Below are 26,184 nucleotides of genomic sequence, written 5' to 3'. Positions count from 1 at the left end.
CCAAAACGTACCTACGGTGTCCCACGAGGCAACGAAAATTAAGGAGCAACTTCTTCCGCCCACGTGAAAGATGGCGCTTGACGCGTCAACCATCACTGCTGCCCGGTTGCTTCCCTTCGGAGGCGGGGTCCAGAGAGAGCAGGAGGCGTGTTCTTAGGAGGTGTGTGCTTTTGTTTTCCTCACCCTTTCTCCCCTCCCCTTGCTCTCATTGTATTCGTTGAAGGTGATGGGCGAAAGATTGGGTAAAATTTACCCAGAAGAAGAGCACCAGGTGAGAAACAACCACGGCGTGAAGCGAGCTCGGGGTCCGGACGCGCGCGAGGGGCTGGGACCGGGGGCGGGGCTAGGGGAGGGGCGGGGCTAGGGGAGGGGCGGGGCGGTGGCCGGGCTGCGGTTGCGGTCCCTGCGCCCGCGGCGGCTGAGTCGCAAGCGGTGGCGAGTGGGTGAGTGAGAAGCCGGCTGGCCGGCGACTGTTTGGGGTCGGGGTATAGGGACCGCGCGAGGGCGGCGGCGGTGGCAGCAGCTCTCCCCAGGGCTCGGCTCGTCCTACCAGACCGAAACCCGACATCGGGTTTTCCAGCTGGTGACTAGTAGAGTTGCCTCCATCCGGGCCCCCGGCTTCCCAGCAGCGGCGGCACGGAGACCAGGGGCTGGGGACCGGGCCTCTGACCCGCTTTTCCTCCCGCAGTCCACGAGCCGGCCGCTTCCGGGGACCAGGTGTGAGACCCAGACGGACTCGTCGGACGACCCGCGCCGCGGGGTTCGAGGGAAAGCGGCTCGAGCACAGAGAGGCCTGGCTCTGGGGAAGGCCACAGGGCGGGTGGTGCGCGGTGAACCCCAAGGCCGGGTCGGAGACGAGATGAAGCAGGGTGGAATGGCACGGGGGAGATACCACATGGCTACACAATTTAATACAAGTTTCTACAAATTGCTGATTTCCTGTAAATTTGAGGAGCAATTCTAGACTGGGTTGTGCTGTGGGTCATGACTTGCTTGCTTCACAGCTCCGAGGTTACGCAGACTTACTTAAAGGAAGTGACCATTATGACTTGAGCATCACTTGATTGATAGTATCTGCTGTAGAAAGAAGTGCACTGATTACATGTCTAATATGCCCACATGGCATCTGAGTCACTCCCTACTCCACCAGGCTACTGTATTCAGGAGACAGAGGGAGGTCATGCACTTACTTGCCCAAGAGGAATGACCCTTTCAGAAACAATGGAGATTGCTGGGCCTTAGAAAAGTAACAGTGGTTGTGGCCGGTGGATAAATTCCGATACAAACTGTTCCCATCCCTCATCTGTGATGAAAAGAAAGGGGACCCAACACGTCTGGCATTACATTTAATCTGTACTTTTATTTTGAAAAATGCTGTTTGATACCGTCTTTATCAGACTTTAGAAAACTTGAACATAACGGGAACCTTACGGAAGTGAGAATATATGGAAGATTAATAATATGGAATCAGAATACTTGGAATATGATGGTGTTATGTGACACAGATACATTTGGCCAGCACCTCAGCCAAACCCTGCTACTCTGGGAAAGCCCTGAATTAGTTGGAAGTCGCCTCATGATTGACTACTCTTGATACCTCCAAAACAAAAGTGAGAGAAATTCTAGACCACATTGCTTATTATGCAAAAAGCCAGCACTAACCTGCTCCAGGAAAGTTACATAGGTGTTAAAGATTTTTCTTTCTTTATAAAGTTGATAAAATAGTCTCTTTATTTGGCTCTGTTAGCAGTCCAAAATTTGCTTTCGGAGAAAAAAGTAAAAACAAAAAACAATGAGAACTCCTATCTTTCAAGCCTGCCCTTGGGCTCTATGTTAATTAAGTAGTTCTAAGGAGTAGTGTGGGTTAGTCTGCCTATTATGTGAGAAACTTGGATCTGTGAGATAGCCTGACAGTGATAAAAATTTCATCTGCAAATCTTGCCTGATAAAAATTTAGAAAGTGTCGCAAACAGTCTGTTAACTGTTGTTAACAGTTCACTGTCATTAAAGCTGGCCTGGGCAGTGTCTGTTTTTGGAACGTGGACTGGCTTACGACCCTGCTGCTTTTAGGGCTGGGAGAAAATAAACAGAAAGCATGGTTACAAGAAGTGTAAGCATTATGATGGTAGAATTCTGGTTTACAACAGCAGTGGACCAATCAACTTTCTAAATACCAATGGGAGAAGAGATGGCTGGTTTTTAGCAAAGGTTTAAGAAAAAGCAAAGCTTAGAACCTACTACTCTGCTAACAGTTTTAACAGACGGTAATTAATATAATCTTTATGTCTGCAAATGTTGGATTATTTTCAAGAAGTATATTGGGTACATCCTCATGAACCCTATTCTTTGTTTACAGGAGTGGAAAGCCACCGTGTCACCCAATTTGGATCCTGGCTTCCCTCAAAAGACTCTTACGGCTAATGTTTGATAACCTTCTGGAGTAGCCAACTACATGTAGACATATAGATAAAAGGCTATTGGTTTTGACCTGATTTTTTTCAGCCATATTTATGTATATGGAATTTCCTCACCAAAGATGATGACTTTAAGTGTTAGTAAAGTTATTTTTACAGCTCTCTTAATTATACTTCTCTGTCACATTTCATTTCTCAAAATTATTAATTTTGGCAGGATTTTAAGCTAAACAATTCAACATGATTCTTGTCTTTTGTTTTCTTTCTAATGATAATAGCAATGAGTATAAATGTAATTAATGTCTGTAATAGTTTAATTTTCACAGTCAGGTAAAAATTTTCCCATAATCCAACCAGATTTTGCTCTGGGGCTCGGTTCGGTTTTAGGAAATGCTTTTATTTTCAGCGTAATGATGAAATGTTTGAGTTAAAATATTGTTCTTACGATTATTCACCTTTTTTATCCAAAAAGGAAGAACAAAAGGAAAATGTTACGATACAGTTTTGTGGCTGTGTGTTAACTCATCTCCTTGGCCCCCAGTTTGTTATTAATGATCACAATAGCATCATTACAGTTTGAATTTAAATTTACATTCCTGTTTTCTATCATTGTAAAAGGTTCAAATTTTATCCAGAACAGTAGATATTTTAAATAAGCTAGACAGTTCAGTATAGTCTTTTAAGACTATTAAGTTACTACAACACATTAAAAGTAAATATTCCCTAAATGAATTACTGAATGAACTAAAACATACATACGTTAACTGCCTTTATGTTAAATCATTTCAACACGCGCATACTATGAAGTGTTTTGCCAAGTTCTATATACCTATTCTTGACATGTGTGATAAAAATGCTCATCTAATACTCTAAAAATAGAAGCCACTGCTTTTCAGCAGTCTCTGAACTCTATTGACAAGATGTAGATAAAATTCTTAAAGTAAATGAATTGTAGTTATAGATCAAATGTTGCCTCCCAAAGCAATCCTATAGGCAAAGATAGGTATATCATAATTCACCTATTAATTGCTATCCTTTATCATTATGATGAATAGATTCCACAATTTTAGACTTGCTTAAATGTAATTGTTATGGTTCTTTTTTTTTTTTTTTTTAAGATTTTATTTATTTATTCGACAGAGATAGAGACAGCCAGCGAGAGAGGGGACACAAGCGGGGGAGTGGGAGAGGAAGAAGCAGGCTCATAGCGGAAGAGCCTGATGTGGGGCTCGATCCCATAACGCTGGGATCACGCCCTGAGCTGAAGGCAGACGCTTAATCGCTGTGCCACCCAGGCGCCCCTGTTACAGTTCTTTTCACTTTAGGTCTTTCAATACACGTATTCAATTTTTTCTTAAAGATTTTATTTTTAAGTAAGCTCTACACCCAACATGGGGCTCGAACCCACAACCCCAAGATCAAGAATCACATGCTTCACCGACTGAGCTAGCCAGGTGTCCTTCAATTTTAATATTAGGCAAGAATGATTCATTTTACACAAATATCACAGAGAGTATGTACCTTTAGAGTGTTAGATTTCAGTGGTTTAAGATATGTAAGAGACCTTGATTCTTGCCTGACTCTGTGACCTTCGGCAGTTAGCTTTTCTCTGTGTCTGTTTTCTCAGCAGAGTGAAAGGCTTGACCAGTATCCATACAGTCACTTGTTCTTTACATGTTCTGTATAACTGAAGCTTTTTTAGTTTAGCCATTTAGTATAGAACTCTTTAAAATGAACTCAGTGTACTGCTGCGCTGCTTTCTTAAATTTAAGTAGCATATTAAATATATTTATCTTTGTCTTGATGTTTCAGTGTTATTTTAAACACCAGTATTGGGTTTTAGTGCCCTGAAACCCAGAGACCTTATTGAGAATAATAGTACTGTGTGCTCATTTTTTGTTATGGTTCCAGCTTATCGTGTTTTTGCAATCTTCTGTCTGTCTTTTCTTTCTCTTTTTTTTTCTTTTTTCTTCTCTTTTTCTTTTTTTTTTTTTTTTCTTCCCTTTTAACAGCTTTAAGATGTTTCTACTGACAGGTGTCCTTACTAGTTTCCTAGGACTGCCATAACAAAGTACCACAAACTGGGTAAAACAACAGAAATTTATTCTCTCACCGTTTTGGAAGCTAGAAGTCCAGAATAAGGTGTCTATGCTTATACATGCTCCTCTCTGATAGCTCTAGGGAAGAGTCTTCCTTGCCTCATGGTAGTTACCAGCAGTCTTTGGCTTTCCTTGGCTTGTAGTCACAACGTTCTAGTTCCTACCTCTGCCTTTACATAGCCTTGTTTCCTTTTTGTCCATGTGTCTCTAAATCTTTCATAAGGACACCGATCACTGGATTAGGGTCCACCCTAATCCAGTATGACCCCATCTTAATTTGAATATACCTATTTTCAAATAAAGTCACATTCATAAATACAAAGGGTTAGGACTTGAACATATATTTCGTTGGGGGGTGGACAGAACACAGTTCAACCCACAACAAGTTTGGTGGTCTCTAGCTGAGCCCTACCTTTCCAATTTGCTCCTCTTTGTTGCTATGATTTAGGAACCAAATATCCAATGATTAGAATTACATGTAGGCTGGATGTTTGGGAACAGTGAGGATCTATTCTATGAGCTTTAGTATATGATATTTCATATTAATGTTCAAAGACCCTTTTTTTAGGTCATTATTTTGGATTTCTAAGTGTATTCCCTGAATATAGGTGACAAGTTACTATGTATCAGAAGATTGTCATCATATTAGCAAGCATTTAATGCACACCTGCCATGCTAATCAAATGTCTATCCTAGTAGGGGATGTGCTTCCAAATCTTTTTTGACTGAAGAAGGGAAAGCCACATAGGCCTAAGTCATTTGAATTTCTGATGTATGACCTTAAAATTGCTGAACCTAATCATTGGTTTTGTATGTTATTGTTTAGATATCCCTGGAGTATTTGGATAATGTGGTAGTTGGGATGCAGTGATGTCGAATCTCTGTCCACCGCCATCTCCAGCTGTTGCCAAGACAGAGATTGCTCTAAGTGGTGAATCGCCTTTATTAGCAGCTACCTTTGCTTACTGGGACAATATTCTTGGTCCTCGAGTCAGACATATTTGGGCTCCAAAGACAGAACAGCTACTTCTCAGCGATGGAGAAATAACTTTTCTTGCCAACCACACCTTAAATGGAGAAATCCTCCGAAATGCAGAGAGTGGGGCTATAGATGTGAAGTTTTTTGTCTTATCTGAAAAAGGAGTAATTATTGTTTCATTAATCTTTGATGGAAACTGGAATGGAGATAGGAGCACATATGGTCTATCAATTATACTTCCACAGACAGAACTTAGCTTCTACCTCCCACTTCATAGAGTGTGTGTTGATAGATTAACACACATTATCAGGAAGGGAAGGATATGGATGCACAAGGTGAGTGGTTTTTGAGCTTATTAATCATGTTAACTAGCCATTAAAAGTTTATCTTCTGATACATTTATATCTAATTTTTAGAAATTATATGCAGTTAACTTCAAACAGTAGCTGTTATTCACATCTGCCGTATTAGATAGTTCTAGTAGTCTGATGTCAGTGATCTTCATAATAACTCTTGAAGTTGGGAAGTGAGAGTTCTGTGTGGCAAGTAAAAGCTAAAGCTTAGAGAAATTGAGAAGATCGTAGTAAGCATTAGAGTCTAGGTTTGTCTTGGGAACCTTTAACTGTAAAACCTTTTCTCTTTTTGCATTGCATGACTCTGTTTTTCACTTAATACTGTGCGTAGGTACAAGCAGTTCAACACAAGTGTTTCATAAGCAGTTGGCCATGTAGCCTTTGGTCTCTTTAACTTCTTTGCCAAGTTCTGAAATTTGTAAAATGAGGAGGATGCACCAAATGGTTTCTAGGAGATGTCCCTTTTAATTTTGCAGATTGAACCAGAGGAAATTACTGTTGTCCCCTAAATCCTATAGTTTAATATTTAGTGATATTTATATTTTCATATACTTTTGGCAGACCTGAAGAACAAATTTAACTTTCCTTTCTGCTTTACAGTTTTGATACTAATTTGGAAGTCTGTTAAAGCGTTATTAATTTTTTAAGGCTTTTACCAGATAGTAAGGAGAAATAGTATCTTTGAAAAGAAGAGTGTTTTACTATGTTTGCATTGTGTGTTTTCTTATTTTAAATGTTTATGAAAATCATTTAAAATCAGGAAGCCCCAGATACATATAACTTGATCTTACTTAATTTGAAAAGTACAAACCATTAGTTTCCTTTGTCTATGCAGATTTCTGATAAGTTATCTTTTTTTTTTTTTAACTGCAGAGAAAAGGGTGTTTTTATTTTATTTTGTATTGCTTATAAGAGAATGGCCTTGTTGGATTGATTTCCTGCCCCCTCCCTTTTTTTTCTGCCCTAATGTGGAAAGTAGTTTTCCCATGAACTGAATTACACAACATGCCTGCCATTTAACTGTTATGTGAAAAATAAACAAATATCAAAATGTTTTGTTTTTTTAATTTTAATGAATCCTCTGTTGCTCAGGAAAGGCAAGAAAATGTGCAGAAAATAGTCTTAGAAGGCACAGAAAGAATGGAAGATCAGGTAAGATACAGACTGCATACTGTCCGACACCAGCAAGCTCATGACACGACACGCATCTGTGTAAGGCTGAGGACTACTTTTCTTAAGGCCTTGAAGCCGTACCATACTATTTCGACAGAGTGGGTGTGAAAACGAACAGAGTCTTTATGGAAATATATGGAATAAACTGGATGAAAATTTCCGTATCTTAGACCTGAAGAGTTAAATAAGTGAAGAATAATAGCAATTTTGCAACTTTTTTTTTTCTGTTTGCACAGAGTAAGTTTTGAATAACTCGTTCTTAGTAAAAATTTTAAGTTTTATGTGAGATTTTCTTTACGGCCTTGCTTCTTCAACATTTCCCCAAAAGTAGTAATAACAGGAGGGAAGTGAGTGCACTCCTCTAGAATATCTGGAGATATAGGCTTAGTTCTAAGCATAATATTTATTTGAAGTCTCATGCTGTATTTTTAAAACTCATGTAATTTATATTTTATTTTCTATTATTTGATGTTCCAATTTGCCAGTGATATTCTTCACCTTTCTGATCAGGCTTCTGGTTATATGAAGTCTAGGGAAACATGCCAAGGTTATCCCATGGCTTTGAATATCCTCAGGGCACAGGCACCACAGCGTTTGAGATGCATGATTGCATGGATCTGGTTTCCCTTGTGGAAGTTAAATGCAAACCATTTCAGTGCAGGGCAGAGATCTTCTGAAGGGGACTCTCCAATGGAGAAAGGGTTCTTTGCTTTACTCCCATTGCCTCTGGCCACCCTCAGTGTTCCTTGTGTTGAACTCCAGTCTAAGGATGACTGGGTTGTCTTTACTCTGGTTCTCCTTTAGCGTGCCTAAGACAAAATAGTACTTTAAACAATAACTTTTCTAAAAATTTATGAATATACAGGACTTAAACCAGGAAAATACAAAACCCTATAAAATGACTTCCTTTACAAAATTGTTATTGTATCTGTATTTTTGTAAATAACTTTCCAGGCCAGAGGAGGTAATACTGGGGAAAGATCTAACACAAGAAAATGTTTCCCTTTATCCAGAGAAGACTGGCCTTTACTTATTGGTCAATAAACAGAGTGCCAAACATTGAAAGGACTTTTACCAACCTCTGAATGTACCTACTAGTTACGGAGTAGTTAGTAGAGTTACTCAAGACAAAGAAATTTAAGACCCAATAAAATTCTGCTTTTCCTGGGATTTTTTTTTTTTTCAAACCAGAAACCTGTACTTGAAAAATTTACCACTATTAACTTTGAAGTTTTATTTCTGTTTTTAGGGCTTTTTTTGAAAATGTTATCCTCTTCCTTCTGTATATTTAGACAAACTAGAGGTTTTTAAAGGGGAAACATTCTCCTGCTAAGAAGTTCAAGTTAGAGAAGTCACAGGAGGAAAGAAACTTGAGGGATTTTCTTTTGAGTTTCTTCTGTGTTCAGTCTTATAGGATTTCTTTTGTTAAGCTTTGATGAGGATATGCATTTAGTTACAATAAATATCTGAGAAACAGTTTATGGCACTATATGTATGCCTAAACCTAAGGGAAGGTATTTTCCTATAGTTATCCTTTCTGCAAAAAAGCTGCCTGATAATTGAATCCTTGCAGATCTCACATCATGTGCTTAAAATGACTTTATTTTGAACAAATAAATACTATTTAGGGATGACACATTAGTCTGGAATCAATCACTGACTTCAGTGCAAGTTTTGGATGCTTATAGCTATCATCTGATAAAATCACTTTACAAGGAAATCACTTTAGAGCTAGTCATTATTCTTGTTGAATTGCATGTGTTGATTGTAATTGTAAACAAGCATTCTAAAAATTCTTTTAAAAAGCAGAAACAGTGAGTGGTTATGTTTGGAGGTTACTACAGGATGAATCTTTTAAAATAATAAAACCTATAAGATGCAAGGAGGTTTGTAACTTAGCATAAAATTTCCACAGACAGCATCACATTTAAATTCCAAGTTTCTGAAAAACTGGGTATAGTCACTCAAAAAATGACTCTAGGAATGACTGAGATTTAAAGACACATGTAAAAAGTTTGAATAAAATAGTTTCATGAGAGATGAGTGATGGAAAAAACTATAAAGATTTTATTTATTTGCCATTGAGAGAGGGCGAGTACAAGCAGGGAGAGCTGCAAGCAGAGGTAGAAACAGGCTCCCTGCTGAGCAAAGAACCTGATGTGGGGCTCCATCCCAGTACCCTGGGATCATGACCTGAGCCAAAGGCAGATGTTTAACCAACCGAGCCACCCGGACGTCCCTTAATGTGTGATTTTTAAAAACATGTTTAGCTAAAAACTAACAGATACGTGACAATTTCATCTCTCTCTAAAAGTTTACATATTCAGGATGGTTCAAAAATTGGGGGGCAGGTGTGATGGTAATGAATAAGTGAGAAATCACCCATCTTTGAGACACGCTATATTTATGATGTTCTATATTGAGTTTTCAGTTTCATTCTAGAAACTACAAATTTCAAAATTACGTTTTGATACCTGTTTTATTGATTCTTAAAATATATGTGATGGTTTTGATTTGCATTTGTGTACTAAACCTTACTGTAAATGCACAGATTGAGTATTGACCCCAGCTTTACTACTGAGTCATTTGCTGACTACTTCTAAGCCTTTTTTGGTTGGTTTTCCTTGTTTTTAAGTATAAAATGCATCAGTGACCTTTAATTAACAAGGGGTTTTCATATCTCAAATAAATATCAAAGGAAATCTTTCTAAATTTGGCATGGTAATTTAATTATTGCATGAATTGGTAAATGATAAGCCAATGATTCCACTCTGACTAAAGAAAATCATTCCTGGAAGAATTAAAATTAGTTTTAAATAGGATGTACATCCTTTAGAAACGTTTTGGAGTAGTAGACATGTTTGGGGTTGTGTTTTAACAAGTTATCAGGTATTTCTATCAAAGGATCATTCTTTGCTTTCAGTTCTTATTTTTTTATTGCCCCGTTTATCTTATACAGGTTTTTCCCCCATCCAGAAGTGAAGCATTCCTATAAAACCTTTTATACACTGAAATGGCCATAAAGAAGCAGTTAGCATTAATTTATATGGAAAAGTTTTTGAGTGTTCCCAGACCCAAAAAATAATGCCTCTTAGGCATCTCTGATACCTTAGAACACATCCTACTAAAGGATGCACAAAATAAATGGAGCTAAAGCACAGATTCTCACAGACACAGTCCAAAGCTAAGGTGGCTTGATGCTGAGATGCCGAGTGGAGTTCCCGGGGCAGGAGCTTGTCCAGGCCACTCTTGCACTCAGGCTATGTGCCGCCTCCTGTAATGGCTCATTCAAAACAAATGCTCAGCACTGTTTTAGCTTTACACTTTTTTTAAGAGTAGAAATCCTCTTCAGATTGCTTTTGGTTACTGAAAACGGGTACTAATGTAGGTCTTTCATGAAAGCAAAGTGGTGTAACTCGAACTTTCAGAAAGCCAGGGATACCTTCATTGTGTGATTTTCTTCACTTCATTTTGCTTTTTGGTGCAGGGTCAGAGTATTATTCCAATGCTTACTGGCGAAGTAATTCCTGTAATGGAACTGCTTTCATCTATGAAATCACACAGCGTTCCTGAAGAAATAGATGTAAGTTATTACTTGTGTTATTAAGTAGGAATAATGGTACCCTCTTATCACTTCCCTTGAGTTATATCACTCTTCTGTATATTAATAGTATTCTAATTTTAGTAGTATGCATTTTTTTGTCATATATAGTATTCATATGAAGTATTAGCCACTTTAACAAACACACATAAAACCTGAGTTTCATAGCCAAACAGAGGCTTTTTTGGTCAGTGATAGTTGTGACAGAATTACATTTAGTTAGTTTATTTCACCACTTTTGTATTTCTTAGAAGTAGGAGAATTCCAGACCTTATAGAAGCATCAGTATTTAATGCCATACTTTCTGTAACAAAGCAGTATACCAATCAGTGGTGATTAACACGAGTTTATTTACATTCACTAATCTTGTTTTCTTAATCATTTGTCAGTCATTTTGAATCACACATTCTGCATGTGTAGAGAAATCTTCAGGAAACTATTCTTGTTTCTTTCTGACTTTGTCATTAAGATTTGTCTACTGATTCTGACAGCTCAGAAGAGGAAGTTGTTTGTGTCAGAATTGTTGCTTAACCTGCCTGACCGGTTTTCACATTTGTTCTTCTGAAAGTTTATAGAAGTGCAGAGAGGTGGTTTTATTGGGATTGGTGATGCTTAGAAATGAGGGCAATGTGTCATATTGTACCTAGACTTCAGAAAAGTTGTGTATTTAAGAGTGTTATTTCAATGCTATATTATAGCCAGAATAACTTTTTTTTTTGTGGTGTGTTTTAGATAGCTGATACAGTTCTCAATGATGATGATATTGGTGACAGTTGTCATGAAGGCTTTCTTCTCAAGTAAGAATTTTGTTTCTTTTTATAAGAGATGGATAAAGCAGATAGAAATCTTAGGCTCGCCTATGACACGATTTGGAAGGATGAAAATAATAAGAGACTAGCTACCCAAATTATTCTAGGAACAATGTTGCATATTTAAACTATTACTTAGCTTTGTGTTATTTTTTCGTTTATTACATGTCTGTGATATATTTGTTGTTACTCTTTTTAATATTTAAAGAAGCCAAATTTCCATAGTGCCCTGGCAAGAAATCTTGGTCTCTTGTTTGGTTCTGGTTTCTTATTTTACTTCTCATTAAAACTGAAACTAAGAACTGAAGGAGGTTCTTAGACCCATTTCCAGTGTTGGGGGGGGGGGTTCCCCACACCAACAAGCAATGCTCTAGATACCAATTGGGTGTCCTACAATTTAATTAAGTTCTGGCACACTCTGCCTGGAGAGAGTGTCAGATTCCATAGATTAAGGGTTCAGTCCCACAAGACTGCGTCTCCCCTACCCCCCAGACACCAGTCTGACTGGTCACAGATTGGACGTCCCAGCCACCCCCTCCTTGGACTTCAGGGACCACTAACAAGTCCAGGTTGTTACCTGGACTTCTTACCAATTGGCTATAAATCAGGTTCCTACAACCCCCTCCTTGGGTTCCATTAATTTTTTTAGAGCGGCTCACAGAACTCAAAGAAACATTTACTTGGTTATTATAAAGGATAGAATCTAAGATACAGATGAACATCCAGATGGAAGAGATGCATAGGACAAGGCCAGGGGAAAGGGTGAAGGGCTTCCATACTGTTTTTAAGCATACCACTCTCCCCAAATCTCCACATGTTCACTAACACAGAAGCTCTCCAGACTCCTTCCTTTTGGGTTTTTATGGAGGCTTCATAACGAAGGCATGATTGATTAAATCATTGGCAGTTGGAATAACCTACAGCCCCTCGCCCCTGCCCCCTCCCCGGGGGTCAGAGGGAGGGACTGAAAGTTCTAACCCTTATCACTGGTTGGCTCCGTTGGCAATCAGCCCCCATCCTTAGATGCTTTCCAAATGTTACCTTATTAACATAACAAAAGACATCTAATTTTCTATACTTAGGAAATTCCAAGGGTTTTGGAAACTGAGCCAGGAACTGTGGATGAAGACCAAATATATATTTCTTACAATCACAATATCATAGAACCCTTACAAATTCAGTTTCATTTGGATGGACTTAAGCTATTGAGACCTAGAAAAGAAAATTATTTGTATTTTTACTGATTGTTTCCATCTTTCAGCAGATTTTAGTACTTAAGAGTGTGGGCTCCAAAACCTGACTTCCTGAGTTATTGCTGTGTGAACCTGGGCAAAATACCTGAAGTGTCTGTGCCCCCATTTCCTCATCTGTAAAATAAGAAAAATGATAGTACCTACTTCATATGATTCGTTGTAAGAATTGAGTGAGATAAATCATATTAAGCACATAAAACAGTGCCCAGAACATATAAGCATGTAATAGCTGACATTTTCTATTTCTGTTTCTTTAAAGGAAAATGTAGTAACAATAATAACAGCCAAACTTTATCAGGTGCCTATGAGTCAGTCCCTATACTAAGTGCTTTCTCTGCAGGTATAATCTCATCTTCTACCTTAGTGTTTCTTTAGGATTGCAGATTATGGTGAAATTTTGTTGTTTTTTTTTTCAATGAGAAGTGAAAGGATAAAGTATTTGCTTTTTATGTCCATGGTCTTTTCCTCAGAGAATCTCAGAGGCATGAGTGTTTTTAACCTAGAAGCCTTACATAGCTTGACTCAGCACCTTAGTGCTGATTCTGCTTATGTCAGCCATTCATATCATTATTTTTAATCCCATTTGATTTTAAATAAATCACTTAACCTCTCTACATCTCAGTTTCTTTCATTATAAAATGGTGATATTTTACTAACTGGATTTTAAGTTCAGAGGGAGAATCTGTGAAAGGCCTGAGAAAGTGTGAACTACTACAGGAGATAAGAGACAGCATTTTTCTTGTAGCTTTGGCGTTCGTCATGTAAAGCTAGTCTTAAGTTGTTTGAAGTTCACCTGCCCTTTTTTGTTTTAGTTTGTGACATTGTTTTACTCGCAGTGTTTTTCTTCATCTTTTTTCTTCACCTTGCAGTGCCATCAGCTCACACTTGCAGACCTGTGGCTGTTCTGTCGTAGTAGGTAGCAGTGCAGAAAAAGTAAATAAGGTAATTTATTTTATAATCGAGCAAATAATCTGACTTAATGCTGCTAACATATCGTGGATTGTAATTTAAAAGTTAGGTTGCAGTCAAGACCATGTAATAATAAGGAGGTAACAGAATCTGGCCAAATTACTGTGTGACACCCCGTGACAAAAATAAGTTGAAGTAAACTGCTTAAATAGGAAATCATTTATCTGTTTCATTTTAATAACTCATAAATATTATATAGTTCTCAGTATTGTATAAATGGTTTTGAGAATTTCTTAAAATAAGGTATTTTTTAAAAAATATTTGTCTTCTGTTTTCTGATGTCACTTTGATAAATATGAGGATAATAACCATGCATTTTTTTTTTAAGATTTTACTTATTCATTTGAGAGAGGGAGTGTGAGAGCGAGCACAAGCAGGGGGAGGGGCAGAGGGAGAGAGAAGCAAACTCTCCCAATGAGCAGGGAGCTGGAGGCAGGGCTGGATCCCAGGATCTGACCTGAGCCTAAGGCAGACGCTTAAACAACTGAGCCATCCAGGCGCCCCAATAACCATGTACTTTTGATACTAATTCCATCTGGTCTTTCATCTTGATTTCTTATCTTGGCTTTTCCTCCTGAATCTGTTTTTTTTAGGGACCCGTTGCTATTGAGTGGTCAGTGGAAGTTATGTTTTATTCAGTAACATTTATGACCACTTCCTTCAGTGCTACATGAATTAATAAAGAGTTAAGCATTAGGCAAAAACTAAGGAATTTTGCACTTTTCTTCACTGACTGTTAATTACAAAGAGATAAGTTGCACATATCTATCAATTTAAGCAAACCTGATTTTTCTTTTTATGTTTTACACAGGAGCTATGTTAGGAATGATTATTTCCTTTGCAAATATATTTGTAATTTTTTTTCTCTAATAAGCTACCCTATATGCTTGCCTGACCCTTAATTTACCAAAATTCTATTTTTCATACATCCATTTATGAGAGGTTTGTGCCTCTTACTATATTGATCTAGCAATGTATTATTATATTTGTTAGCCCAAGAAGGTAGGTTTCCATCTGTGTCACCCAGAGCCTTCGGATTTCACAGAAGGATTTCCCAGTAGCTTTTTGGAAGAAGAAGTCTCTGTGGTTGGGGCTCTCTGTTTTTAAAACTTTTTTCATCCCACATTCTCTTCTGGCATAATTGCTTTCTTTATTTTTTTAATATGAAAAAGGTTGCCATCACTCTATATTGAAAGCCACTACTTTAATGTAAAAACTGTCTGAACATAGTCTGAATTCCAACATACTTACATGGCTTTTTACTTTTCCTAATAGAGCTATAGATCAAATCCTGTTAGAATCATAGATTTCCAAGCCTCAACCAATGGCTTGCCTAGTTTAAATCAAATTTGATAGAATTAATTCTCATTCTATTGAAGGATTTGGACATTCCTAATATTCATTATAATGGAATTTCATTATTCAACAGAAGCCATAATTCTGCATAATTTAATTGCATTTAGTTTTTTGTCCAGAATTGTTCACTTATTTGAAAAATAGTTGTTGCTGGGTGGAGATATAATCAATAATTAAGTCATCGGTTCTTAGTGAAATAAGGGTTCCATGGTCAAATATGTTGAATAAAGTGTGCATATTCTATTCAAACACTAAAAGTTTTGAAATATCATACAGTACATTTGCCAGCATTTCCCAAACTTACTTGACCACAGAATTCCTATTTTGAGCAACAACTGTGATGTCCCATGGACTCCTGAAGGTGATTAAGGAATACTTTCTTCTCAGGATGTACTTCATCGCCAATAATGATTAAAGTTTCTATTCAGATTTCTTTCATAAGCAAACCAGTGGGCTTTAATTTCCTATTTTAATGCTAAAATATTTTCTTTTACAGATAGTGAGAACATTATGCCTTTTTCTGACTCCAGCAGAGAGAAAATGTTCCAGATTATGTGAAGCAGAATCATCATTTAAATATGAGTCAGGGCTCTTTGTACAAGGCCTGCTAAAGGTATAGTTTCCATTTATCACAAGTGAAAGCAACTTTTTAAAATCATTTTTGGCACTGTTTATTAAATATATTTTGAGTATTAGCATGTAATACATCTCATGTTTATATGCCAAGGAGCTGAGCATAGAGTATATGTCTTACGGATTTATAGTTAGTATGAATGAAGCATCATAGAGTATCTTTTTGTATGTTTCTCTTTAGTTTCCTATAGCTGTTTCCTATAGCTACCTGTCTGACCTCAGGATTATTTGTTTTTTAGTATGTGCTTGAATAAAGTTGCACATCTAAAATGGGTACTTTTTTTTTTTAACTGAAAAGAATTTGAATTTTCATTAGCACTTTTTGTTCATGTCCTGTATTCATTTATTGAAAGAAAATTTTAAACTGCTTCCTGTCTTCAAAAAGTGTATATAGAATTTGAACAATTCATATATATATTCACGTATATGTATTTTTAAATTGTATTTTCTTTTATTTACTTGAGTCTGCTTTTCTTTTCTTTTTTTTTAATTTTTTTAATTTTTTTAATTCCGGTATACTTAGCATGCAGCATTATATTAGTGTCAGGTGTACAATACAGCGATCCAGCAACTCTGTACATTACTCAGTGCTCATCATGATTAGTGTACTCTTTAATCCTCACTCCCGGTCTTACGCATCCCCCCACACCTCCCCTCTAATAACCATCAGTTTGTTCTCTGTAGTTAAGAGTCTGTTTTTAGGTTTGTCTGGGTGTTTTTGTGTGTTTATTTTGTTTCTTAAATTCCAGGTATGGGTAAAATCATATGCTATTTGTCTTTCTCTGACTAATTGAGTCCACTTTTCAAGAAGCAAAGCAGATAAATGTAAATTAGCAATTATTTTCAATAATTACAGGGAAGGCAGTTACTTTACTAAATTTACTACTTTACTAAATCTCTCATTGATAGTTCAGTTATAGTCAAAGATATGAGAAAGTAGATTTCTTAACGGTCATGTGATTCTCTCACAGTGAATGCTTTCTTAAGAATCTAGGCATAGCAAAATGAAAGAAAATATATTAAAAACTGTTGCAAATAAAAATTGTATTCAGCTTTTGCATTTTTAATAGTGTGCGTGCTCTGAGTTCAGAATAGTATTTAAATACAGAAAGTACTTAAGGGAAACTCATTTCCAGTTTGAGTTGCACAAATATGAAAATTAGAATTTCTTTTTATCAGACATAATAAGGTACTTAGTACTTTTATTTCCTCAACACCCTCTCATTTAATTATGTAATTTGATCCCTGAAAAGGACCTATACCAGATGCATAGAGGAAAACTTGAAACCATAATTTAATGAAAAAATATTTGTTAACAGTTTTCCGTACACGTATAAATTGTTAAGCCTTTCAGAAAATACTTTGCCATTATACGTCAGGAGCCTTAAAAATGTTCAGAGACTTAACCTACTATCTCTACTTCTGGAAATTCATCTAGGGAAACAATTATATAAGTAGAAAGATTTACTTATATAAGTGTTTATTATAGCATTATAAGAGTAAAAAATTGAAAGTAGCCTCTGTACTGTATTCATAACCTATACCACAATGCTTCATACACAGTAGATACTTCTTACGTGGCATTTAACTACCCAATTGACAATATCTGGAAAGAAGTACATTTTTTACTTATAAAAATACCTATTCATTGAGATTTAAAAGAACATGTGAATAATCAAGAAGAAAATAAAAAGTTCCCCATAATCTCATAGTCCAATGAATAGCCACTATTAATATTTGGCAGATATCTTTGTCACCTTTTATCCTTATGTATGTATCTTTGACATAGCTCCCTGCCCCTTCCACATATTTTAACCTCCATTTCCCACAATATATAATGAAGATCTTCCCATATCAACACATAAACTTCAGCAAATTAATTTTTAGCAGCTAAACAAAAAACCATTTTTATTTCTTTAATCACTTCCTTTCTGGCTGCTTAGCGTATTTTCTAGTGTTTTACTATTTAAACCAGTGCTGTAGTGCACACCACACTAAAACTTTGCACACGATCATGACTGATTTCCTAGGATAAACTTCTAGAGATGGATTTGTGAAAGCCAATTTTTCTAATCAAAAAATAATTCTTCATATCTTTTGGCCTCTTCTTTTCATTATGATAGGATTCAACTGGAAGCTTTGTGCTCCCCTTCCGGCAAGTCATGTATGCTCCCTATCCCACCACCCACATAGACGTGGACGTAAATACTGTCAAGCAGATGCCACCATGTCACGAACATATTTATAATCAGCGTAGATACATGAGATCCGAGCTGACAGCATTCTGGAGAGCCACTTCAGAAGAAGACATGGCTCAGGATACTATCATCTGTACAGACGAAAGCTTCACTCCAGATTTGTATGTAATGATATTACAGTTAAACAGTGTTGTGAAATTGTATCTTTTATGAGTAAAAACAAAACAAGCCTGTGTTTGAAAGGAAGGAAATATTACTAAGAGAATTGTGCTTGAAGAAATAATTTAGTTAATCATGCCTTTTTTTTCTTACCTGTCTGTTTTTCTTAATATAATTCTGTATAGGTTAGATTAGTCCCTAAAAGTAAGTATTCAGATATTTACTTAACAAATATACATTGAGGCCCTAGGCACAGTAATATGTGCTAATAAGGTTGAGCTCTCTAATAAAGAGACCCAATCCTTACATTGCCTACAGTCTAGTGTGTAAGAGTCATTAAAAGGCCTATTAACTAAACCAAAGATGTAATTCTCAGTCTTTTATTTTCTTGATATGTGAATATAAAATACAGCAGAACTGTGAAAATACATTTATAGAGCATTCTTTTATTTGCATTTTATATTGTGATTTTCTGATCAGTAAATTATAAGACAAAAAGTAATGATAAAATGTTGAAAATGGACCCAATTAGGGGGGAAAAAGTGATAAATCCGAATTATAAAACCCCAAGAAAATACTTAACTTCTCTTCAGGAGAAGAAACGCAGTATACTAGGATGGTTCCCTTTAAATCAGTTTAGAGTGCCCGGCACATATAATGTGCCCAATATATATTAACTGTGATAATCCATGTTTGAGTGTGTAAAGCAGCAGTAAAATTGGAGGAAGCAACCCTGTCCTGTATTTCTGAGAAACATTTGGAGCTGAGGCAGCGGACATGTGGGGGCACCAATAGTCACACAGAATATGTTGACTGAAAGCATAGAAAAGGAGCACCATGTCCGAGGGATCCCCAGCCTCATGTGTCTCTAAGTCCAGAAAGAAGGCATCATTAGGACCCATTTGTTTCCAGTTGTCCACTGTTTTTGTGGGTTCCATAGAAAGTTTTAAGGAAATTGGTTTAGAAAATGAATTAGTCAAAATTCAAGTATTGGTAATTGTGGTACATGTGTAGGAATTCTAAGTTAATTATAAGTAAATCCGTGCTTTCAGGTATTTTCTTCTTTCCTGAAGTGTGTAGTATTTTCTCCCCTTTTTTTGGTTACTTCAGAGGTCTTTTTGGGGGAATTTAGTGAACTTTAGAATGGATTTACCATCTAGTAATTTTATTTGTGTTTTTTTAGAGGAGGTATCTATGCTTTTAACATTTCTTACTCATTTTAGCCAGTTATGTTTGATTGCTTCACTGATTGGACAAATTTTGATTAGCCAGCTAGTGTTATTTTACTGATGATAAAAAATAACTTCCTGAATTTTTAAAATTTATTGACAACTCCTAAGTAAATTTTCTGAACATGAAATTGTCCAAAAATAATATTCTACCATTAGATTGTATATTAACTTTTACATATTACAGATACATTTTACTTTTTAGTTTTCTTTAAGCAATATTATTTATTTTTAGGATATTTTTAATTTTTAAAAATAATGTCACTCACTGCCACTACATGAAAAATGAGTCACTGGAAATATCCTTTTTTAACACTTTGCTTCATCTGATTCACCTATGACAGAGACAGTCAGTGAAAAGGAGTGCTGCCAGCTAGTAATCATGCAGTGCTGACTTTTTTTTTCCTTCCGAGTTTCCTTCTTCCGTAACTTGGTACACCCATCTCCTACAGTAGGAAATTTTAGGTACTTTCCTATTTCTCTATGCACACACCCCCCTTTGTTTGCTTTTCTTGTCAGTTCAGTGATGATCCCTACCATTTTCAGTAACAAATTGCTTACCTTATGGTGTGCTAGGTATACATTATCTCTAATGTGTATTATGTCTTTACTTCTTATTCTGATCATTACCAAGGTAGGTAACACTTTCCTAAGTAGTTGGTTCATGTTACTTGCCTGGGGATATGTTTGTTGATGCAACTCAGTGGTCAAGATGTTCCTTAATCCCACTTGAGTATTTCTTAGCATTTACCCTTTTACCTTTTTCTTCCTAAACAGCTTATTACAAGTTACTGTAACATAAAGTTAACCTATTATTTTGTTTTAGGGTTTTGGTGGTGTTGGTATGTGTTTATTTTTCTTGCTGTTTTTTTTTTTTTTTTTTTTTTTTTTGAGATGGCAGGAACTGGTAATCATATTTATTAATTCTCGAAGGCTCTCAACATTTTTTTATAAAGTGAAGATACAAAAATAGATTGATAGGGACCTACATGCCCTTCTTGGGACTGTTTATATCTTTAAGAGAAAAATAATTAACATAGTGGCTTGACAAACTCCAGTAATACACAGATGTATCCTTGAGTTAAAATGAATATACATTTTTATCTACAAATATAATTTTTATTATATATAATATTCCATTTCTAAGAATTTAATGTATTGGCTAGAGCGAGGGATTTTGGAAAGTAGCCATTTCAACATTTGGACTGTTTTCTTCATAGGAATATTTTTCAAGATGTCTTACACAGAGACACTCTAGTAAAAGCCTTCCTGGATCAGGTAAATGTTAAACCTGAGATTCTCAAAATGAATGATATGATATGTTTTCTTTTTCAATGTATACTGCATTGCCTGTGCTATATATGTGACATCATAGAATTAAGTCATTATTTTTTTAAGTCATTATCTTTTCGTAATGTCTCAGATCTTTCTGAAGTGTCTACATGGTGTTTCTTTTGAATTGTTAATGGGTATAGCCTATATATTAACAATGAAAGGTGCAATATGTCCCAAATAATTAATGTTTTAATTCCAACCACTAACCTATAACTCTTTTGGGGAAGGGAGAATATTTTTTATTTGCCTTCATTGAGCCAAAATGTCTTTAAAACTTAGTATACTTCTACTGAAATAATAACATCTTTATTGTCTCATTCTTTTGAAAAATATCTACTTAGTTAACATTTGAAGAAAATTATAGGTTATATGGGACTTATTTCTTAATATAACAGCTTTGTCATAATATTCTGGGGACCAGGCCAGGGAACAGTATCGTAGAGGTAGCTTTGAAATAATGAGGTCCTTATTAGGACCTCAAAATTTTAGATCCAGGTCTATGTGGTCTGTGACTTACTGCATAGTTCAAGGATAATTCATAGTCATGCAATTAATTCCATGCTTCTCGAGCTGAATAAAATCATTCTACCACTACACATGTACCCTCACCCCCCCCCCCAACAGTAGAGAGAGAAGAATATCTCAAATCCATACTCTGTAAGCATGACTCAACTTCTGGGAGCTTCAATTTTGTTTGGAGATGTGGGCAGAAAATACAAATGGAAGTAAATTACATCATGACCTTTTTGTTTTGTTTTGTTTTTGTTTATTTGAGAGAGAGAGCACGCACAAGCCAGGGGAGGGATAGAGGGAGAGGGAGAAGCAGACTCCCTGCTGAGCAGGGCACCCCCCGACATGGGACTCCATCCCAGGACCCTGGGATCTTGACCCAAGCCAAAGAAGGAAGCCACTTAACCACTGAGCCACCCAGGTGCCCCTACATCATGATTCTTAATAATAAAGTAAATAGGGATGTAATCTGAGGTAGAATGCAAAATTTGAGTTCATTTTCAAGGATAAAATAGAAGACTTCAGAAAAACGTGATTGCTCTAGACTCTACTTCCTGTCTGTTAGGGGCATCAGGGCGAAGGGTTGTGAAGAACTGCTCTAATGTGTGTTATCTGCCAGGCATTCTCAACGCTGTGATGGAAACATGCTGTATAAGAAGAATTGGAGTAAATTATTTATTAAAATGCTTCATTTTCCTGTAGGTCTTTCATTTGAAACCTGGTTTATCTCTCAGGAGTACTTTCCTTGCACAGTTTCTCCTCGTCCTTCACAGAAAAGCCTTGACGCTAATAAAATATATAGAAGATGATACGTAAGTAAAACCACATGGAATAAAAACCTTTGTGAATTGCGTTTCTTTTTGTTCCTTTTGGATATTTTCTATATTTTTATATATATAAATTTTTTATCTTCATTATTTATAGGCAGAAGGGGAAAAAGCCCTTTAAATCTCTACGGAACCTGAAGATAGACCTTGATTTAACAGCAGAGGGCGACCTTAACATAATAATGGCTCTAGCTGAGAAAATTAAACCAGGCCTGCACTCCTTTATCTTTGGAAGACCTTTCTACACTAGTGTACAAGAACGAGATGTTCTAATGACTTTTTAAATGTGTAACTTGTTAAGTATATTTCGTCACAGTCATGATTGCTGCTAAAGTAGCTCGGCGGTGTGGGAAACATCACTCCCTCGGGTCATGCCCCAGCGTCCTACTTGGCAAAGCAGTTAAAGTTAGTTACACTACAGTTGTCACAAGTCTGTAAGGGGATGACAGGTGCATCGTTACAATGGATGCATCTTTTCCCAGATGTGCTATCTTGGGATACAATCTTAGGTTTACAATTATAGTAAATATTACTGCTATCTTTTAAAGATAAAATAGTAGAATATAAACTTGACCACAACTACTGTTTTTTGAAACTTACAGTTCATGGTTTACATGTATCAAAGTGAAATCTGAGTTAGTTTTCACAGATATAATACTAGTTGACTTTTCATCTCTTGGTGTTCCTTGAACAGAGGTTAAGTTTTAGAAAGAGTATATTGATCAAGCAGATGTTTAATTCAAAGTAATTATTAGATCCTACTTTATAGACTTAGTAGTCCTTAGGGTTCAATCTGTGTCAAAATGTCATGCAATCTGTGTAGTCCCGATTATGGCAAACCATAGTCAGGGTGTTTGTGTATTTGTTTGTTGAGCTCTGTCAAAGAAAATAGAGGAAATTGGATTTTATGTTTTAGTAGTTATTGCCAACTATTTAAGTTAATTTTTATTATTTTTGAGCCAAATTGAAATGTGTACCTCCTGTGCCTTTTTTTTTTTTTTTTTTTTTTTTGAGAAATATAATGACTTGGAAGAAGTTCAGATTACACTAGTCAGTCATTTTTATCTTGTTTTCCTCTTGTAGATTCTCATCCTGATTTGGCACTTGTGACTCCCAAGATTATAAAATGCAATAAGAATATACTAACTAGTAAGATCTTTTTTCAGGAACAGAGAATAGTAGTATCTTGTCCTTTTCCTTCTTATATTTCTGCCCATATATTTGAAGTTGTTGGCAGGTCTCTTTGCCTGCATCATGTGAGGAAAGCAGGGGAAACTTTACTGATGTGCTATTTTACTAGGTGCTACTTTGGCAAAATGAAGTACTCAATTTCTTTTGTTTCCTTAATGTGTTTGGACCGTTTTGCTAGCTCTAAAATAACTGATTAATATAATTCTGTGCTAGAACAGTTTTGACATCATAGTATATACAAGCATCAAAAATATTTTTATTTAAAACTGTGGAAGTTACACAAAAGGGAAAAATATTTATAAGAAAGGGATAAAAGTGACAGAGCCCCTCTTCTGTTGCTCATCAAATTGAACCAAAACCAACATGTTCTTTTCTGAAATGTCCTAATTGCCTTTCACATCACTAATCAGAAAGGTATAGACATCTTGATTTATAGACACAGATGGTACTGGATGACTGGCGCTCTGTGGCTTAGTCATGAAAGAATTTACAGCTAGCACTTCGTTGTACTCCTTACTCAGTGCTTTCTATGTGAGATTATTAAAAAGTACTGACCGATTATTTTCTTTTGCTGGTTTATTGTACTGTGATATAAAATGCAAGTTGTACAGTGAAATAAGTTATTAAAGCATGTGTAAACATTGTTACATATCTTTTCTCCTAGATGGAGAATTTTGAATAAAATATCTCCGAAATTTTGTCTCTTAGCAATCATTTGTTTAGAAAAGCAGTGTTATGATAATGAAAGACTGACAGTCTGCGTTGCATCCAAAACTTCTTTTACTTGTTTTCGTTTTTTGAAAGAAAATGTATTTCAAGGTTCTTTATAATGCTTGGAATCTTTTCTTTATAATGCTGGTTGTTTTTTGTTTTTTTAACATAATGCTTAACTCATAGGATTGCAATTTGATTTTTAAATTTATGTATTAGTATTTCAAATGTAAGCTAACGCTTGGGTGATTTTTCTAAATTTCTGTTATAAAATATTATTATAACCTAGGCTGAAGTTATTTCTTCCAGGTATCCAGTATAAGTGTCCAAAATGAAAGTACAAGGAATTTAAACCTTATAATCTGGAAAACAAATAAGATTGCCATTTTTACCCCAGGAAAAAAAAATGTAATCCATTAATCTAATAGTTGAGTTGAAAGGTTTCTTTAAAAGAAGACTGATTCATCGCATGCTAAGATTCTTAAAGAAGAAACCAAAACTTCATATAATGCTGTAAAGTAAAAGTGAGACAGTGATTCCTGTGGTCTGTTTCTGTAATGCTGCAGGTTAAACAGGAGGGTAGTGATTGTTACTCTTATGTAACACTGTTCGGTTTTGAAGTGGAATTGCACAGTTGACGTTTCTCCTATCATCTGCAGGGTGTAGCCTAAAGTACCGCCAATTAATACATAGCCCACTGGGCTTTCTCAGTCCAACACCACACGACACAATGAGGCCAGTATTATTATTTCCACTTTACAAATGAGGAAACTAAAGCTTAAAGACATATAATGTGCAGCCCATGGTCACTCAGCTACTTAAGTTGGATTTCATCCCAGAAAGTATGATAGTTGCCATGCAGCACAGCACCTAGTACAGTTCCTCCATGTAGTAGGTACTCCGTGGTGTTGAAATGAAGGGAAGGAAGCAAGTACAATCGGCCTACTAGTCCTGTGCAGTGCCCAAGTGTGATTTCCTGCTGGGTTGCTTGGAGAAGTTACTTAACCTGAGGCTCATGTTTTAAATATTTGAAATGAGGGCATGATGATACCTCATGATTGTTAAAAGAGGGTTTAATGAGACTGTCTAAGGTGCTTACATCACTGCCTCAACAGAGCTTCATACCTCCTTTTTTATCCAATCTGAAAATCACTACCTTTTAATCAGGGTATTTTAGAACATTTACATTTAATGTTATTATTGATATGGTTTAGGTTAAATCTGTCATCTTGCTAATTGTTTTCTATTTGTTCTTTAGGGCATTTTTTTCCTTTTTCTGTTTTCTTTTGTGTTGGGTATTTTTTATTATTCCATTTTATCTCTTGTTCGTTTATTGTAACTGTTTTTCAGTGATTGCTAGTTTAGTCAACTATACACACACACACACATGGATGTATATAAAGATCTGTACTATACTATATATACATCTTTACCTTCTCGGTCTGCATTCAAGTGATCTACTACTCGCCATATAGTTGAAGGACTTTATAATAGTATACTTCCATTTCTCCCTTCTCACCTTTGTGCTATTGTGGCCTCACATTTTACTTCTACATATGCTATAAGCTCCATACTTTATTGTTTTGATTTTTACTTAATTATCTTTTAAAGGGATTTAAGTGTAAATATTCTAAATCAAAAGATAAAAAGTGTCCTATTGGATAAAAAAACAAGACCCAACTATATGCTACCAACAAGACACATCTCAAGAATAAAGGACAAACAGATGAAAAGGATGGGGAAAGATACACCATACCAACACTATGAATGAGAGCAGGAATGACTATGTTAGTATCAGAAAAGCAGATTTCAGAGCAAAAAATATTACCAGGGATAAAGATCATTTTGTAATGCTAAGGGGGTCAGTTCAGCAAGAGGACATATCCCTAAGTGCTTATTTACCTAGTAACGGTTTCAAAATACACAAAGCAAGAACTAAGGAGAAGTAGACAAATCTACAATTGGAGATCTGAAGATTCCTCTCTCAACTTCACAGAACAAGAAGACAAATATTAGAGCTAGATTGTGCATAGACTCAATTTTAATGAAGGATTTTAGAGGAAAAAATCTACATCCAAATCAGCAAGGATAAACAAGACTTTCAACCAACTTGGTGTGACATTTATAGAACACAGCAGTACTCCACAGTAGCTCACACATTCTTTTCAAGAGCACAGGGAACACATACAAAGACCATATTCTAGGCTATTAAACAAATCTCAATAAATTAAAAGGATTCAGTCATGCAAAGAATGTTCTCTGATCACAATGGAATTACTACTTGGAAACTAGCACTTGTAAAGGATTAGATTATTTCTTTTTTTTTTTTTAAAGATTTTATTTATTTATTTGACAGAGATAGAGACAGCCAGCGAGAGAGGGAAC

At 36.1% G+C, this 26,184-nt stretch overlaps 1 protein-coding gene across 4 annotated transcripts; it reads left to right on the top strand.

Moving 5' to 3' along the window:
• Positions 1-17: 17 nt before the first annotated feature.
• On the top strand, positions 18-23,783 carry C9orf72 (C9orf72-SMCR8 complex subunit). 4 transcript variants are annotated; one of them, XM_008695090.2, is made up of 13 exons: positions 18-271; positions 1,398-1,610; positions 2,357-2,551; positions 5,340-5,827; positions 6,938-6,997; positions 10,506-10,601; positions 11,352-11,416; positions 13,551-13,623; positions 15,503-15,619; positions 17,763-17,998; positions 20,446-20,503; positions 21,773-21,882; positions 21,995-23,783. In XM_008695090.2, the coding sequence occupies exons 4-13, from the start codon at positions 5,384-5,386 to the stop codon at positions 22,179-22,181; spliced, it is 1,446 nt and encodes a 481-aa protein (XP_008693312.1). In that variant the 5' UTR covers positions 18-271; positions 1,398-1,610; positions 2,357-2,551; positions 5,340-5,383; the 3' UTR covers positions 22,182-23,783. The 4 variants fall into 4 exon arrangements, with proteins under 4 accessions (XP_008693312.1, XP_040487427.1, XP_040487426.1 ...); XM_040631493.1 differs by lacking the exon at positions 1,398-1,610; XM_040631492.1 differs by lacking the exons at positions 18-271; positions 1,398-1,610 and adding an exon at positions 386-443.
• The last annotated feature ends 2,401 nt before the right edge of the window (positions 23,784-26,184 follow it).

Source organism: Ursus maritimus, unplaced genomic scaffold (assembly GCF_017311325.1).
Source record: "Ursus maritimus isolate PB19 unplaced genomic scaffold, ASM1731132v1 scaffold_17, whole genome shotgun sequence".
Lineage (NCBI taxonomy): Eukaryota > Metazoa > Chordata > Mammalia > Carnivora > Ursidae > Ursus > Ursus maritimus.
The sequence above is the reverse complement of the archived record's forward strand: the minus strand, read 5'-3'. Positions and strand labels throughout refer to the sequence as shown.